At 42.2% G+C, this 17,924-nt stretch overlaps 1 protein-coding gene across 2 annotated transcripts in view; it reads left to right on the forward strand.

The window, feature by feature from the left end:
* nae1 (nedd8 activating enzyme E1 subunit 1) overlaps positions 1-17,924 on the forward strand; it is a 64,983-nt gene that overhangs the window by 19,006 nt on the left and 28,053 nt on the right. For both annotated transcript variants that reach the window (XM_072595817.1, XM_072595818.1), the window contains 7 exons: positions 783-892; positions 2,367-2,429; positions 6,920-6,983; positions 8,302-8,393; positions 10,533-10,592; positions 13,695-13,828; positions 17,568-17,643. In XM_072595817.1, the coding sequence (XP_072451918.1) occupies positions 783-892; positions 2,367-2,429; positions 6,920-6,983; positions 8,302-8,393; positions 10,533-10,592; positions 13,695-13,828; positions 17,568-17,643 (599 nt within the window). The remainder of the gene's footprint in view (positions 1-782; positions 893-2,366; positions 2,430-6,919; positions 6,984-8,301; positions 8,394-10,532; positions 10,593-13,694; positions 13,829-17,567; positions 17,644-17,924) is intronic.

Raw genomic sequence — 17,924 nt, forward strand, 5'->3', positions numbered from 1 at the left:
AAAGGGCATAATTTCAGAGGAAGGGTTGCCCAATTAAGACAGAGATGGGGAGCAATTTTATCTGAGGGTAGTGAACCTGTGGAATTCTTTATCACAAAGAGCTTTCAAGGCTGTGTCTTTTAGTATTTTTGAGGCTGAGATAGATGGCCTTTTATCAGTAAGAGAATCCAGGGTAATGAAGAGAAGGCAGGAAAGTGGAGTTGAGGATTATTGGACCAGCCATGACCTCATTGAACTGCAGAACAGATTTGATGGATTTTCTCCTCCTATTTTGCAGTCTTAGAGGTATTGACAGTGTTATTAGGGAGAAACTGTTCCAACTGGCAGGAGCATTGATAGATAAATATCAGAAATTTAAGATGGTTGGCAAAAGGACCAGAAGATGGATGAGAATTTGTGTCATGGAGAAGTTTGTTGTGATCCAAAACAAGCAGCTTGAGAAGTTGGGTGGAAGCTGGTTCAAGAGTAACTTAAAATGGGGGAACGGATTGTAAGATTAAAGAGGGGTGGGGTGCGTTAAGTTTGATACCTCTTTCAAAGAGGGACAAATATATTTGCAAATACACATACGTGCATATGTAAATAATTGTCCTCTGGAGTGTTAATTCAAAATCCTTAATTTGTGCCTTTTAAATTTAAAAAAAAATTCTTTTCCCTTGTGACCCATGGATTATGATCAAACTTTGATTGTTGAGACGATTGGGATGCAGCAAACTCTAGCAACCAAATCGTGATGTGAATGCAAGACCTTCAGGTACTTGATGCACGTGCTTTCTTTTCAGTTGTGGAATCGCACCCAGATAATGCGCTGGAAGATCTGAGACTTGACTCACCTTTCCCACATCTGAAGGATCACATTCAGGCCTACGACTTGGATAAAATGGACAAAAAGGTTAGCAGCAAATACAGTGAAGGTCCTTTTTTTAATAAGAGCATCAATTTCCCAAAATTTGAAGTGCGCAGGACCAAAGGCTCCAAATCTCAGGTTGTGGATTTAGCCACTTAGGATTGAGATGAGAAAAGAAATTCTACCACTCGGAAGCTGTGAATGTTTCAAGTCCTCCATTCCAGAGAGTTGCAGATCCTGTCATTGTGTAAATTCAAGACTAAGATCAAGAGATTATTCAGTCGTTACAGGAATCCGATAATATGCGGATCAAGGGAGGGAAGTGGGATGGAAGTGGAGTGGAGATTAGTCATGATCTTAATGAACAGTAGAGCAGGTTCCAAGTGTACTATGACCAATCCTGCTCCTATTTTTCTGTCATTAAGAAAATGACCAGTGCTAAAAATGGTTTAGAGGGCTTAGAAACTGCTTTTGCAGTTTTGCGTTGAGAATGAAAATGTGCAGAGTAGGCTAGAGGAGTGATTTGAAGGAGAGGAACTTGGTTTTCAAGTTACAAACCTCCATGTTTCTCAAGTCCTCCCAGTTGTTATGAAGGCATAGAAGTATACTGTACCTTTAAGAAAGTTAAAAGCTAGCAGAACTACCTGACAGCACCAAGTGTTCAGAACAAAATATAATGTAACCTTTTGATCCAGCAGCTCGGGTAGATGGTTGGCTGGAGACAAAAACAAATTTTAATTCGGCCAATCGGTTTAAATTATATCGCCCCCCCCCCCCCCCCCCTCAAAATACCAAACTCTAAACGAGTTTGAGCTTAGTATATTGACAATCTTAAAAACTAATGACCCAATCTGATGCTTTGGGGGTATAAGACTGTGGAAACGCGAACAACTGGGGGAGAACTGCCAAAAGACCAACAGATGTAGGCTGCTAGTCAGAACTCTGAGAAATACCTGCCTAGAGAAGGAGTTTGCACAGAATAAAACATCAACACCAACCTGGAGAGCAAGTCTACAGAGGAAGATACAAAGAGAAGATTTAACAGCTGGCTGGTTATGAAATTTGAATTTTTTGATTAAATCTTACTCTGTTTTATTGGATGAGTATTATAGAAGGGAAAGTAAAAGATAGGTTAGAGGAAGAAGTTGTAAATAGTTAATTATTCTCTGTTATACTTTAAGAAATAAAGTTGTTACTATTTACTTTAAGTAGTTCTTGACATCTTGAATTTTCACAGATTACTGCACAGGATGAATCTTTTGTGTTGCTGGTTTAAAATTAACATAACATACCTCATGTGGTAACACAGTTTCAATTTATAGTTGCAGAAAATGGTGTTATTTTACAGTAGTACCAGGTACCTAAAGCAAGAAAGTATTCCTGAGCACTAAAACTTGCCTTTTAAGTACCTAAAAACTCATGCACAAAAAATAATGTTCCGTTTGACATTTGTAATGGATACTTGTGCAGTTGTATTATGTGTTAGTTTAGTAACAGTTTATTACCATTAATATTGTAGGACCATAGTCACACTCCATGGATAATTGTGGTAGCCAAATACCTGGAAAAGTGGTGCAGTGAGGTAGGTTGTAGATTTTTTTTTTTTGTTGATATTACCTTGATAAGTAAGCCGTATCCAGCTGAGAAAATGTACAACTGCAAATAGTTTTGCGTATGTTACAAAGAATTACTTTTGATCTCCACAGGATTTGTTTCACTTCGCATGTTTCAGATGCCTTTATGAAATTGGCCCATTCGATGCAATAGAACAAGTCCTTTGGCCTACAATACTGTGCCGAGGATTAATCCTAACGTAAAATAAAATAACCTTACCTACGCACCCCTCAATTCACTGCTGTCCATGTGCATGTCACTTAAATGGCCCTAATGACTGTGCTTCCACCACCAGCCCTGGCAACGCATTCCATGCATTCACAACTCCCTGCACAAAGAACCTATCTCTGACATCTCCTCTATATCCTCCTCCTAATATCTTAAAGCTATGACCCCTCGTCCCAGTCATTCCTGCCCTGGGGAAAAGTCTCTGGCTATTGACTCTATCCATGCCTCTCAATATCTTGTACACCTCGATCAGGGCACCTTTTTTCCTCCTCCTCTCCAGAGAGAAAAGTCCGAGCTTAGTCAACCTTTCTTCATAAGGCAAGCCCTCCAGTCCAGACAGCATCCGGGTACACCTTCTTTGCACTCTCTCCAAAGCCTCTGTATCTTTCCTATAATAGGGCGACCAGAACTGGACACAATATTCCAAGTGTGGTCTCACCAGAGACTTGTAAAACTGTAGCAAAACCTCGCAGCTCTTAAACTTGATTCACCCTGTTAATGAAAGCCAAAACACCATATGCTTTCTTAACAACCCTATCCAATTGGGTGGCAACTTTGAGGGATCTATGTACTTGAACACCAAGATCTCTTTGTTCCTCCACACTGCCAAGAATCCTGTCTTTAATTCTATATTCAACATTCAAGTTCGACCTTCCAAAATGTCATTTTGCATTTATCCAGGTTGAATTCCATCTGCCATTTCTCAGCCCAGCTCTGCATCCTGTCTATGTCACGCTGCAGCCTGCAATAGCCCTCAATACCTTGGCATTCACTCCAATCTTTGTGTCATCTGCAAATTTACTAACCCACCCTTCAACCTCATCCAAGTCACTTATAAAAACTACAAAGAGCAGAGGCCCAAGAACAGAGCCCTGCAGGACCCCACTCAACACTGTCCTCCAGGCAGAATACTTTCCATCTAGAACCATTCTCTGCCTTCTGTCAACCACCAGTTCTGAATCCAGACAGTTAAATCTCCCTGTATCCCATCCCTCCTGACTTTATGAATAAGCCTACCATGGGGAAATCTTCATGGACATTTTTGTGTTTGTGAAAAGCAGTGATTTAACTTCTGCCTCCTGGTGATTTATTTAATTCCCCTTTTATTCCCTCCCCGCCACTCCTTGCTGACCCAGTCTTCACTTATCCTATTTCAGTTTTTGCTGGGATGCTGTGCTGCTAATTATTCATATAGTCTGTCCTTGCATGAGCCATGAAAATGCAGACCCCACCCTGCTGTAGTAAGATTCACCAGACTGCAGTCAGGAATGTTGTTTCCCTGGCTGACATTTCCTTCCCTATTCCAGGAATGCTGATGCTAGTCTGAATGTCCATAATATCTACATCAGAGATCACTTGGATGAGTCTGCAAAGTGCTCTTTGTGACCATGAAACTGTATCTGCACAAATATTAATCACTTCAGACGAGGAGGAAGGGAAATACATTTGATGCAGTGTGCATTATAATATGTCTTTAGGTCCAACCAGTTACAGGCAGTCCCTGGGTAGTGAATGGACTCCTTGTTTGAGTCTGTTTGCATGTTGATTCCTACGCAAGTCCGAATGCAAAGCAGGACAATATAAGATCACAGTTTTTAAATACAGGAAATATTTGTATGTTGGATCTTTAGATTTACACCCCTGTATGGGATGACCTTTGTATATTTGAGGGCTTGAAAGTCAGACGTTCATAAATTGTTTACCACCTGCTCGTTATTATTATTTTTTTGGAGTAACGTTATCAAGTATCAGCTGTAGCTTAGCAGCTAAGACCATAAGACATTGGAACATTGGAGCAGAATTAGGCCATTTGGCATATCAAGTCTACTCCCACCCCACCTCCCTCTTTCCTTTCTCCCCCCCCCAACCACCACCCCCACTTCCAACCATGACTGATATGTTTCTCAACTCCATTCTCCTGCCTTCTCCAATAGCCCTTGCTCCCATTACCAATCGAGAACCTATCTATCTGTCTTAAGTACACTGAATGATGTGGCCTCCAAGATTAACTGCTGACGAGCTAAAGAAATTCCTCCTCGTTTCAGTCCTAAAGGGTTGTCCCTTCACTCTGAGGTGGTACCCCTCTGTCCATTTCTCTCTGACTAGTGAAAATATCTTCTCCATATCCACTCCATCCAGGCCTCTTTGCATTCTGGAAGTTTCAATGAGATCCAATTTAAACTACATTAAGTACAAACCCAGAGTTCTCAACTGCTGCTCATGTGACAAGGCCTTCATCCCTGGGATCATTTCTTTAATCTTCCTCTGGACCCCCTCCAAGGCCAGCACATCTTTCCTTCGGTCTGGGGTCCAAAACTACACCCAGTATTTTAAATGTGATCTGACCAGAGCCCTACGTAGCCTGAGCAGTGTACCTCTGTTCTTGTATTCTAACCCTCTTGAAATTAGTGCTAACATTGCATTGTCTTCCTAGCTGGACCTGTATGTTCACCTGACGCGAATCCTGAGCTAGGACTCCCAAATCCTTTTTTGTGCTTCAAATTTCTGAAGCCTTTCCACCTTTTAGAAATGAGTCTGAGCTTTTATTGTTCCTACCAAGTGCATAGCCTCACAATATCCCACATTTGTGTTCCATCTGTCTCCTCTTTGTTCATTCTCCCAGCCTTGTCCAGCTCCTTCAGCAGCCTCCCCACCTCAACATTGCCTGTCCCTCCAACCGTCTTTTGCGTCATCTGTAGACTTAGCAACAGTGCCCTTTGTTCCTTTATCCAGGTCATTAAAGTGAATAGCTGTGGCCCCAACACTGACCCTTATGGAACTCCACTAGTCACGGGATGCCATCCTGAAGAACACCCCTTTTGTCCCTGTTCTCGTCACTTCTGCTAGTCAGCCCATCCTCTATCCACTTAAGAGCTCTTATTCAGCAGCCTCCTGTGCAATACCTTGTCAAAGGGCGTTTGATACACTGACCTCCTTGAGCCAGACTCACTGCAGAGAATTTGAGTGACACTGCTAGTGACATTATGAAGATTGCCTTTTGATGAGACGTTAAACCGAAAATCTGTCAGGCCCCTCAGGCGGCTGTAAAAGATCTGATGGCTACTATTTAAGGAATATTGCAAACAATACCCAGCACAAACAAGGATGGATGTGACTGTTGAGAGGCCAGATATTTCAGCCACTGGATTTCGCTTCAAACGTTCCTCAGTGTGGTTTCTTAGCTCATACCACCTTCAGTTGCTTCATCAATGACCTTACCTCCTCCATATGGTTGGAAGTGAGAATGTTCACTGAAGAGTTGCCAAGTGTATTAAACGGGGTACAGACTAACAGACTCTGATGCATGCTACACCGACTAGAAAACATTCAGTCTGGGGTTGATAAATAGCAAGTGATCATTATTACCATACAAGTGCCAGGCAATGACCATCTCCAACAGGAGAGAATCTGCCCATCACCCTATGACGTTAAATGGCATTGTCATTGCTGATTAGTCTCCATCAACATCCTGGGGCTCACTATAACCAGAAACTAAATTGGCTGCAAGAGTAGGTCAAAGACTGGGAATTCCAAGATGAGTAACTCGCCAAAGTCTATCCACCATCTGTAAGATATAAGTCAGGAGTGTTTTGGAATGGTCTTCACTTCATTCCTAAACACTAAGACAATGCAGCCTGCTGGATCAGCATCCCATCACCACTGATGCACAGTGGTAGCAGCTTGTAACATCTAAATGGTACTTTGCAGCAAATCACCAAGGCTCCTTTTGACAGCATTTTCCAAACTTGTAACTTTTGCTATCTAGAAGGACAAGGGAAGCAGGTAAATAGGACCAGCACCCCCTGCAATTCACTTGCTACCAGTCACCATCTTGCTTGGATCACATTCCTGGAATTCCCTCTGTAACAGCATTGTGGATCTACCTGCACCCCACAGACCGCTGTAAGTCAAGAAGGCAGCTCAACGCCACCACCTCAGGGGTAAACAGGGACTGGCAATAAATGTCGGCCTGGTCAATGATGCCCATATCTCATAAGTGAATAGATCAAATGCTTTGTAGAAAGTAGGTCCAAGGCTGCAAAGTGCTGTGGGTCATTGATATTCTGACAGATCTACATAAATTCACATTTTCTTTGTTGAGTAATCCCATCATAGTCCTGTGCTGACATCCCCCTTTAAAGCAATTGGTACTGTACTTTTGTGATCTTTGTGATTGGGATTGCCTCTACGAGCAGAAACTCACGTTTCCCTTTCTTTTAAACTATGCAGCACAGTAGTCAGTTACCAAAAACGTACAAAGAAAAGGAAGCATTTCGAGAGTTAATACGTCAAGGTATGAAATTGTAGTTTTGGTTTCTGGATGGTTCTGTCAGATAGATTTGGTGCACATAAACAGCTAATTCTCTTTGTTTTTGGGGTCTTCCTAACTTATTTGTAAAATTAATAGTTCCTGTGGTGTAGTGATAGATATAGGACAGATATCAGAGGTAGTTTCTTTTCTCAGTAGTAAGGGTATGGAATGCTTTGCCTGCAACGGTATTAGATTAGATTAGATTACTTAGTGTGGAAACAGGCCCTTTAGCTCAACACGTCCACACCGACCCGCCGAAGCGCAACCCACCCAGATCCATTCCCCTACATTTACCCCTTCACCTAACACTCCGGGCAATTTAGCATGGCCAATTCACCTGATCTATACATTTTTGGACTGAGAGGAACCCGGAGCACTGGGAGGAAACCCACGCAGACACGGGGAGAGTGTGCAAACTCCACACAGTAAATTGCCTGAGGCGGGAATTAAACCCGGGTACTCTGACGCTGTGAGGCAGCAGTGCTAACCACTGTGCCGCCCATATTCGCAAACTTTAAGTACATTTAAGTCGTCATTGGACAAGCATATGAACGTACATGGAATAGTGTAGGTTAGATGGGCTTCAGATTGGTATGATAGATCGACGCAACATCGAGGGCCGAAGGGCCTGTACTGCACTGTAATGTTCTATGGTCAGGCAATTGGGTCAGCAATCTGAAGGTTGAGAGTTTGAATCTCTGTAGCCTGACGTTGTGCAATTCAAAAAATCCAGTGGGCGTGCACCAAAAATATGACCATGTGAAGCATTGTTTCTCTCAGCCCTGCCATGGCATCCACTGAAATTTGAATGTAAGTTCTTTATCAAATATACTCTCAAATGATTTTGATGGGAAGAGCAGGAAGATCGTTACAAACTAAATGGTCCCATTTTAACTGGAATGGATGTTGGGGGGTGGGGTGGGTGGTGAAGGTGTGAAAGTGCCAGAAAAAAGTGACCTAGATCTGTACGGGTCAGGTTGTCGGTCTTGGAAGGTGGCAGGACAATTGGAGAAAGCTGTTTAAAAGGGATTTTGGAACCATGGCCTTTATAAGCAATAAACAAAGGCTTGGTGTCTAAAAGCCAGGAGGTAATGCTGAACCTTTATAAAACACAGCTCAAATTTTGTCGCCAGGTCTGGGCACCATACTTCAGGAAAACCATCAAAGCTTTTGAGAAGGGGTAGAGGAAATTTATAAGATGATACCAGCGATGGAGGGACTAGAAAAGCTGATCTCTCCTCAATTAATGGCCACAAGGCCACTAATTACTTCCATTTTCTTGCCTTGCGAATTAATTCAGGATTATTAAAGAAAGACAATGGAACACCAGAAGATGAAGAGAACTTTGATGAAGCAATCAAAAACGTCAACACTGCCCTGAATCCTACTAAGGTACGATTGCTGGTGCCATTGTTTCATTATGTGCTGCTTTCTGATATTGAGTATGAGATTGACACACCAGTGAACAAATATCAGAAGACTAGTAAAGGTATCTCCTCCTCATGTCATGCTGCTACATCTTCCCTTGCCATCCAAGCTGTAGCTTGGAAGTTGAAGATCTTCATATACTCCACATTGTGTAGCTGATGCAATAGAGGACATGCATTTTAGGAGCTGTTATATCACTTAGTGTCCCCACAACTGCAGTCGATAGAACTCGTACAGCTGTATATGTGCTTCTGCAATGCAGCCAATACCTGTCTGGAAGTGATTTGAGTCATAGCTAATCAGTCATGGGATTAGGGATTACTCTGGACCAAAGGACAATTCATCTAAGGGTCATGAGTCTGCTTTATCTAAATTTTCATAAAGTTGCTATTAGGATCAGTACCAGCAAGGAGACCATTGCCCATTTTTGTGGATTTCAGTAATTTGTAACAGCTTGTTGAACTGAGTGTGGGATCCAACTCCTTTGCGGAGGGAGAACATTCTGTCAGATGTTCAGCTGCTGAGTTAAGTATAGCAAGGGCAGGTGTTTGTTATATTCTTAGGTCAGTTCCCCTTTTAGACTTGGCCACCTTCCTCGATCTTGCTTCTGTCTGCCATTTTCACCTTTATTTTGATATCATCATCTTAAAAGCTATGAGTCTCATTTATTCCATTATTTCATGCAATATGGGCATGGTTGACTGGTCCAGCACGCATTGCGCATCCCTAATTACCCTCATGAAGGTGTTGGTGAGCTGCCACCTTGAGCCATCTAGTCCTTGGGGTTTGGGAACAACCATTGTACTGTTATGAAGGTGTTCCAGGATTTTGAGTGATGCATTGGTTATATAGGTCCAAGTCAGGCTGGGTGTGTGGCTTGGAGGGGAACCAGTATTACTCAAAAGCAAACTGCTTTAACGTTGTGTGCCAGTCTTCTCTCATTCCAGCATATGTTAAGTTCTCACTTTGCATCTCTAGTCCTAAAATGAAAAAAAAACAGATTTTTACTTTTCAGGATTAGTCAGCAAATCATTAGTCACAGTGGAATGGAGGAATATCTGACATTTTAAGAATGCCTTGAGTTGTAGAGGATGAATCCGGTCTGCTCTAGGTCAATGTTGGAACTACCAGCTTCTCCTTTTAGATCGTTTCTGATGCTTGTGAATTTAAATGCTCCCCCCAATCGTCCCTACTTTTCAAAACTTAAAATTCTTTTCAAAATAAATCAAAACCGCACACAGGGCAAAAAGCTAGAAATTTAGCATGTCCCCATTCCATATTGATTAGATTAGTAAGATGTTTAGCCTCACTGTTAATAGTTGATGACTGACTGGGCTGCTCATTGCAATATACATTTGGGTGAGGAATGCATTTAACCATCTTGGCTCATGCATCTGTTAGTCTTTCAGAGAAGGTTAAGAAGGGATTTGATGGAATGACTGGTGGGATGTTAACCAGAGAATGCAGATTTTAAAGTAAAAGGCTTAAGAAAAGCAGGAGTGAAACATGGAGATGTTCTCTGCATCAAGTTATGGAACGTGCTCCCAAAAAGGCTGGTCGGAGCAGAATCAATGGGAGCTTTCCAAAGAGGAATGGATAAGTAGAATCACAGAATCCCTACAGTGTGGGAGCAGGCAGTTCATTCCATCAAGTCTATATCGACCCTTCGAAGAGCATCCCACCCAGACCCACTCCCCTACCCTATAATTCTGCATTTCCCATGGTCAATCCAATTAACTTGCCACATTTTTGGACTTTGAGAAGAAACCGGAGCACCCGGAGGAAACCCATAGAGACTCGAGGAGAATGTGCATACTCCACACAGACAGGTACCTGAGGGTGGGATTGAACCCAGGTCTCTGGCATTGTAAGGCAGTAGTGCTAACCACTGAGCCATTGTGCTGCTGGAAAGCACTGGAAAAGGAAAACCATTTGTTGGGCTAATTGGGAAATAGCAGTAGAGTGGAGCTAAGTGGAGTCACTTTGAAAGGGTGAATAAGGTCACAATAGAGCAAATGATTTCCTTCTGTGCTGTATAATTCAATACTTGAAATGGTATCTTCTATTTCTGACATGTTCTTCTCTTTAAATGTATCTTTGTAGATTCCAAGTAACGTAGAAGAGCTGTTCAAGGATGAGAGATGCACCAACATCAATGCGCAGGTTGGAGTAAAGAACAAAACAAACCCTTTTTAATGAAAACATTTAATCTGAAGAAGAGAATGTTCTATATTTTGTTTATCCCCGATTCCCCAATCCACCCACACACACAAGATCAGTTTTTGTTTAACATATTGTCTTGAGCTATTGGATAAGACAGCACAGTGTTGCAATCCATTGACTAATCTAATAGGTATTCTCCCCCGTTATTAGAGTAGATAATGACCTGGGATTTGATATTTCCCTTTGATTTGTGTCCCCTTCTTTCTAAGACCTGTAACTCACTTGACCACTTATTCATAAAGGGTAAGCTGAATGAGTTGGTGTCAGTTGTCTTTTGGTAGCTGACAACTAGGTTACTACCTACTGTTATTTCAGAAAAGAATGTGTTATGCCATCTTCCTGGCATGGTGCTCAATGCCTACAATTTTGTCTACAACATGTTTTTACATTTCCCAACATTGCACTTGAGTAGGACTGCTTCAGTAGTGACTCACAAGATAGGATTGTAATATTAAGATTAAATTGTACTACCTCTCTGAGCATTAATGTAATATGAAAGTGCAGTTTAACCCTATCTTTGGATGGGAACGACCACCATGAAACCATGCGGATGACTATCCACTATAATTTACACTTCAATTAGACATTAATCCCCTGCTATTGTCAAGTTAAACTATCAATTCAATCTCCCAGTCAGAAATGCTTTCTGGCCAGAGATCTCTCTCACCTTCATTGTCTTGGGAAATCACCTGAGTCAGGAAATTGTCTACATAAAGATTCCCCAGGATTAGGGCATTGGTATTTGCATTATCTCAGAGGATAATCTCATTCTGCCATTGTACATGGGGTAGCATGTGACTATGAGTAACAGGGGGTTGTCTTATAGAGTCATAGAGCCATAGAAATGTACAGCATGGAAACAGACCCTTCAGTCCAATTCATTCTTTCCGACCAGACACCCCAACCCAATCTACTCCCACCTGCCAGCACCTGGCCCACATCCCTCTAAACCCTTCCTATTCATATTCCCATCCAGATGCCTTTTTAAATGTTGCAATTGTACCAGCCTCCTCCACTTCCTCTGGCAACTCATTCCATACACATACCACCCTCTGCGTGAAAAAGTTGCCCGTTAGGTCTCTTTTATATCTTTCCCCTCTCACCCTAAACCTATGCCCTCAGTTCTATACTCCCCCATCCCAGGGAAAAGACTTTGTCTATTTATCCTATCCATGCCACTCATGATTTTATAAACCTCCTATAAGGCCACTCCTCAGCATCTGATGCTCCATGGAAAACAGCCCCAGTCTATTCAACCTCTCCCTATAGCTCAAATCCTCCAACCCTGGCAACATCCTTGTAAATCTTCTCTGAACTCTTTCAAGTTTCACAACATTCTTCCAATAGCAAGGAGGCCAGAATTGCACGCAATATTCCAACAGTGGCCTAACCAATGTCCTGTACAGCTGCAACATGACCTCCCAACTCCTGTACTCAATACTCTGACCAATAAAGGAAAGCATACCAAATGCCGCCTTCACTATCCTATCTAGCTGCATTCCACTTTCAAGGAGTTATGAGCCTGCACTCCAAGGTCTCTTTGTTCAGCAACACTCCCTAGGACCTTACCATTAAGTGTATAAGTCCTGCTAAGATTTGCTTTCCCAAAATGCAGCACCTCGCATTTATCTGAATTAAACTCCATCTGCTACTTCTCAGCCCATTGGCCCATCTGATCAAGATCCTGTTATACTGTGAAGTAACCTTCTTCGCTGTCCACTACAGCTCCATTTTGGTGTCATCAGCAAACTTACGAACTTATACCTCTTATGTAAATGACTTGGGTGTGTACATAAATGACAAAAAGTAGTGGACCCAGCACCGATCCTTGTGGCACTCCACTGGTCACAGGCCTCCAGTCTGAAAAACAACCCTCCACCACCACCCTCTGTCTTCTACCTTCGAGCCAGTTCTGTATCCAAATTGAGAGTTCTTCCTGTATTCCATGAAAGCTAACCTTGCTCACCAGTCTCCCATGGGGACCCTTGTCAACGTCTTACTGAAGTCCATATAGATCACGTCTACGGCTCTGCCCTCATCAATCCTCTTTGTTACTACTTCAAACAATATCAAGTTTGTGGGACATGATTTCCCACACATAAAGCCATGCTGACTATTTGCCAGTATTTGGCCCATATCGCTCTAACCCTTCCTATTCATGTACCCATCCAGATGCCTTTTAAATACTGTAATTGTATCAGCCTCCTCCACTTTCTGTGGCAGTTCATTGCATACATGCACCACCCTCTGCATGAAAAAGTTGCCCCTTAGGTTTCTTTTAAATCTTTCCCCTCCCACCTTAAACCCATGTCCTCTAGTTTTGTACTTGTTGAATGCCTTACTGAAGTCCATATCGATCACATCCACAGTTCTGCCCTCATCAATCCTGTTTGTTACTTCCTCAAAAAAACTCAATCAAGTTTGTGAGACTTGATTTCCCACGCACAAAGCCATGTTGACTATCCCTAATCAGTCTTTGCCTTTCTAAGTACATGTACATCCTGTCCCTCAAGATTCCCTCCAACAATAATGCTTGTACGGCATGTTACTGGGGGGAGGGGGAGGTGTGGTGTGTGTGGCTAGAGCATCTGTAAGCATGCCAACTGACCTGTATGAAGAGAATGTGTTTTCTTTGAGTGCCTCACTTGGACTCAACCTTGCAAGCCTGTAAGGGGGGGTGGGATGGCCAAAGAGGGTCATCTAGATTGTACAAGCTTTAATAAACTTTAACTGTTTCCTTTTTGCCACAACCCCGTAAGCTCTGTGCAGTGTGTTAAAGGTTCCTCCAGAAAGCTTGCACTGTAATGTGTTTAATAAATTTGGCTGCTTATTCACAGAAGTTGGTGTGCTGCAGTTGCATCAAGTGTGTAAGAACCGCAAGAGTAAAAGAACCTAACAGGAGGAGATTAAAAAAAAACCCAAATTGTTTGAATGTGTTGGTTTTATTGGGAGGTCTTTGTTCTTAGAATTGCTGTGTTTGCCTATAACTGGTTGCATGTACGAGACCATACTTGACCTGCTGGTTGTGTTTATTGTTCATAGAGTCCTTCATTTTGGATCCTAACCCGAGCTGTGAAGCAATTTGTGGAAAAAGAAGGACTAGGAAACTTGCCAGTACGTGGCACTATCCCGGACATGATTGCAGACTCAACTAAGTTCATTAGACTGCAGAACATGTATGTAACTGAAGTGCTTTTTAACCAAAGTATTTGCCTTTTCCATAGTTTGGTGAATTTGAGTACCACCAGTTCCCCTCAGCTGTTCTCAAAAGTGTCCTTTGTCCTGATATGAGGAAGCTTTTCTTTTTCCTAATGTTCTGCCTCTGCAGAAGTCTTCCCTGACAACTAAAGGTTATCCTGCTGCTTACTGCGTTTTTCCTTCTCCTGAGTTATTCACTCTAGCATCACTCCAAAGACATGAGCACCATGTGTGGGCTAATGTTCCAAGTACATCAGCTGAGGGAGCACCACATTGTCGGAGGGTCACTGCTGAGGGAGGGCCACACTGTTGGAGGATCAGTACTGAGGGAGCACTGCAGTATTGGAGGGTCAGTACCAAGGGTATGCACACTGTTGGAAGGTCAGTCCTGAGGGAGTGTCATGCTGTCTGAAGTACCATATTTTTTGTGGAGACCTCCCTTCTCTGGTAATTGTAATAGATTCCACAATAGTAAATGTTGGGAAGCTGAAAGCCATTACTTTTGGTCCTGACTCTGAACTCCATCCATCCAGACAACAATGTGAACATACAGACACCAGTTAGAGATTAAGTCAGTCTGTGTATAGCCTTTTTCACATTTCATTATGAAATTAGCTTCTGACCTCGTATTCATGTGGTCACTCAGACTGCCTGTATGACCTCCATAAAAGCACTCGACTTCACTATGTCTAAGCTTGTCTACAATATAGTCTGAGGAAACCCTCATTCATCATGTCTTTGTTACCTCTAGCACTCTCTTTTGGTATTCTGTATTCTGCCATCTCGTACACCTGAAACCATTTCAAACTGTGCAACCTGCATCTTAACTTACATCAAAGCTTCCTATTTCTCTGACACTCGTGTGCTCCCTGACTTTCATTGTTTTCTTTTTATCTTACAACTATATGTTAAAATACTCATCCCTTTTTTTTCAAATCCCTCCATAACTTTGTTGCCCCCTATCGTGATCTGTGCTCATCTAATTCTGGTCTTTTGAGTATCCCTAATTATAATCACACCACCGTGGCCTGATTTGCCCAGTCCCAAGTGCTGGAATTCCCTTCCTGCTATCTCTTCTCTACTTTTGCTTTCCTTTTTAATGCAGTCCTTTAAACTTCTTTGACAAAGTTTTGGTCATCTGTCCAAATATCTTCCAGTGTCTCAATGTTACACTTTGCTTTACAGAGCATTATAAAACACACTGGATCGTTTCATTATGATCACATTGCTGTATAAGCTGTAGTTACCCTTCAGAGAAAAGAGTAGCTGGTCTTCTAACCGTTATTTATTCCACAAACACAATCACTATACAGTCTGATTTATTGCACTGTGGTTTGTGGGATTTTGCTGTATGAAGTTTAGCTGCTAACTTTCTTCCTTGACAACAGTGAGTGAACTTCAAAAGTATGTCATTGTTGACACACTATTTTAGGACATCTTGAAGGTATGAACAGCACTGTATAAATGCAAATTATTATTTTTATTATGGGCATATTGCAAGAGTTGCATCTAGTATAGGGGTTTTCAATTTGTCACACTAGCCTTCCATATGGTCTTTCTAAGAGACTGTACAATCAGTAGAAACGTTCTTGCTGTGGTCATGATTTGTAGGAATTTAAACTTGTTTTTCTCAACTTCTTTCATGTTGAATCGCATATAACTGAGAGAAAATTCATCAGTGTAAAAATGGGTTAGATTCTAGTTTCAGGGCTGAGGGGATTGTGTGAATGTCCCCTATACTACATAGGGGAGGCAGTGACGTAGTAGTCACTTCACTGGACTAGCAATCTAGAGCCCCAAGCTAATGCTGTGGGGACATGGGTTTGAATGCCCACTTGGCAGGTGGTGAAATCTGAATTCAATGTAAGAGACCTGGCCAAATAGCAACTGTCATAGAACAATACAGCGCAGAACAGGCCCTTCAGCCCTCGATGTTGCACCGACTTGTGAACTAACCTAAGCTCATCACCTGACACTATCCCATCATCATCATCCATGTGCTTATCTAAGGATTGTTTAAATCTTCCTAATGTGGCTGAGTTAACTACATTGGCAGGTAGGGCATTCCACACCCTTACCACACTCTGAGTAAAGAACCTGCCTCTAACATCTGTCTTAAATCTATTCCCCCTCAATTTGTAGCTTCCCCCCCCTCGTACACGCTGACATCATCATCCCAGGAAGAAAACTGTCACTGTCTACCCTATCTAATCCTCTGATCATCTTGTCAATCTTATCAAATCCCCTCTTAGCCTTCGTCTTTTCAACGACAACAAACCCAAGTCTTTCGGCCTTTCCTCATATGACCTTCCCTCCAGACTAGGCAACATCCTGGTAAATCTCTTCTCCACCTTTTTCCAATGCTTCCACATCCTTCCTGTAATGAGGTGACCAGCACTGTACACAATATTCCAAGTGTGGCCGCACTAGCATTTTGTATAGTTGCAGAATGACATTACAACTCCGGAACTCAACCCTTCCACCAATAAAACTTAACACACTATATGCCTTCTTAACAGCACTATCAACCTGGGTGGCAACTTTCAGGGATCTATATACATGGACACCAAGATCCCTCTGCACATCCACACTACCAAGAATCTTTCCATTGACCCAGTATTCTGCCTTCCTGTTATTCTTCCCCAAGTGAATCACCTCACATTTAGCTGCATTGAACTCCATTTGCCACCTCTCAGCCCAATTCTGCAGTTTATCCAAGTCCCCCTGCAACCTGTACATTCTTCCACACTGTCCACTACACTACCGACTTTAATGAATCAGATGGGCTTTTAAAATGTCCTTTCGGAAAGGAAATCTGTTGTCCTTAGCTGGTCTAGACATGTGACTTCAGACCCACAGTGTTTGATACTGTACTCTGGGCAATTAAGGGTGAACAACGAAAGCTAGTCAAGCCAATGACACCCAAATCGCCTGAACAAATTTTGTAAAAAGTCTGTCTCCGGCTTCACTAAGGAGATGCCACAATGTCATCCACTGCGTTCTGCTTCTTTGTATCCAAGCCTTCAGTTTTCTCCGAGATGTCCTCGGTCTTATCCCTATTTCACTGCCAAGGCGGGGAAGCGTACACACGGCACACAACTTCTAAACTGAGCCTGTCAGTCTGGGTGGCCTGATTCTATGCTGTAAATACCTTTTTTAATACCCAACTAACACCTGACTTTCTGGGTCTGGTGTGATATTTCCATTCAAACAGAACTTTAAATACGATTATTAAATAGGACTTTAAATAGGATTAAAGCTCTCGTTCCAATAGGCCCCATCTCTCTCGCAATAAGAATCCATACCAGATTTTGATAGAATCAGATACTGCTGTAAATACACTGCAGGCCATTTTGAAAGTGTGTTAGTATTTCAGTTCAGACCTTTCATCAGGCCTCAGCTTTAATTTTCTTTTAGAAATCAGTCATGATCACAAGATCAGATTAGTGAACTCCTTGACCTGTTGGGTCTTATAGAGTGCCATCTGCTTGTCACAGCTCCTCATAGCAACACGAACAGAAAAATCTCACTTTGTCAGCTTTTTGGAAAGATGGAATCTCAAGCAAGGTGGTACTTGCTCCGTACTACACTGGATCACAGGTCTGGTGACCATCTCCACCCTTTACATCATTTCATTTGGTGTCTAGTTTTAAATAGCTGACAGTTCTTGTTTCTGTGTTATGTTTGTGTACTTGATTCTGCCTCTCTTTCTCACAGATATCGTGAAAAGGCAAAAGAAGATGCATCTGTTATAGGTGACTATGTCACTGAAATACTGGAATCTATTGGCAGGGTAAAGTTACGTAGGATTCGACTCTTTCCTTATTGCATTTTTTCTAATGATTTGCTTTATAGAAGTTACCAAGCCCATCAAAACTAAATGTGATGAATGATCACCTAATCTGATTATGATCCTGTTGGGCAGGCAGGAGGGAAAATCCCTGATGTCTCCTCCCAGTAATAACTGAATATTCTACATTCTCCTGCACAAGTTCCTATCAGGCCTCAGTTTAATGTCTGATCCAAAAAAACAGTACCCTGACATTGTAACCCAACTTTCATATTCTTTTATAT

This window comes from Chiloscyllium punctatum, chromosome 26 (assembly GCF_047496795.1).
Source record: "Chiloscyllium punctatum isolate Juve2018m chromosome 26, sChiPun1.3, whole genome shotgun sequence".
In the NCBI taxonomy this organism is placed as follows: Eukaryota; Metazoa; Chordata; class Chondrichthyes; order Orectolobiformes; family Hemiscylliidae; genus Chiloscyllium; species Chiloscyllium punctatum.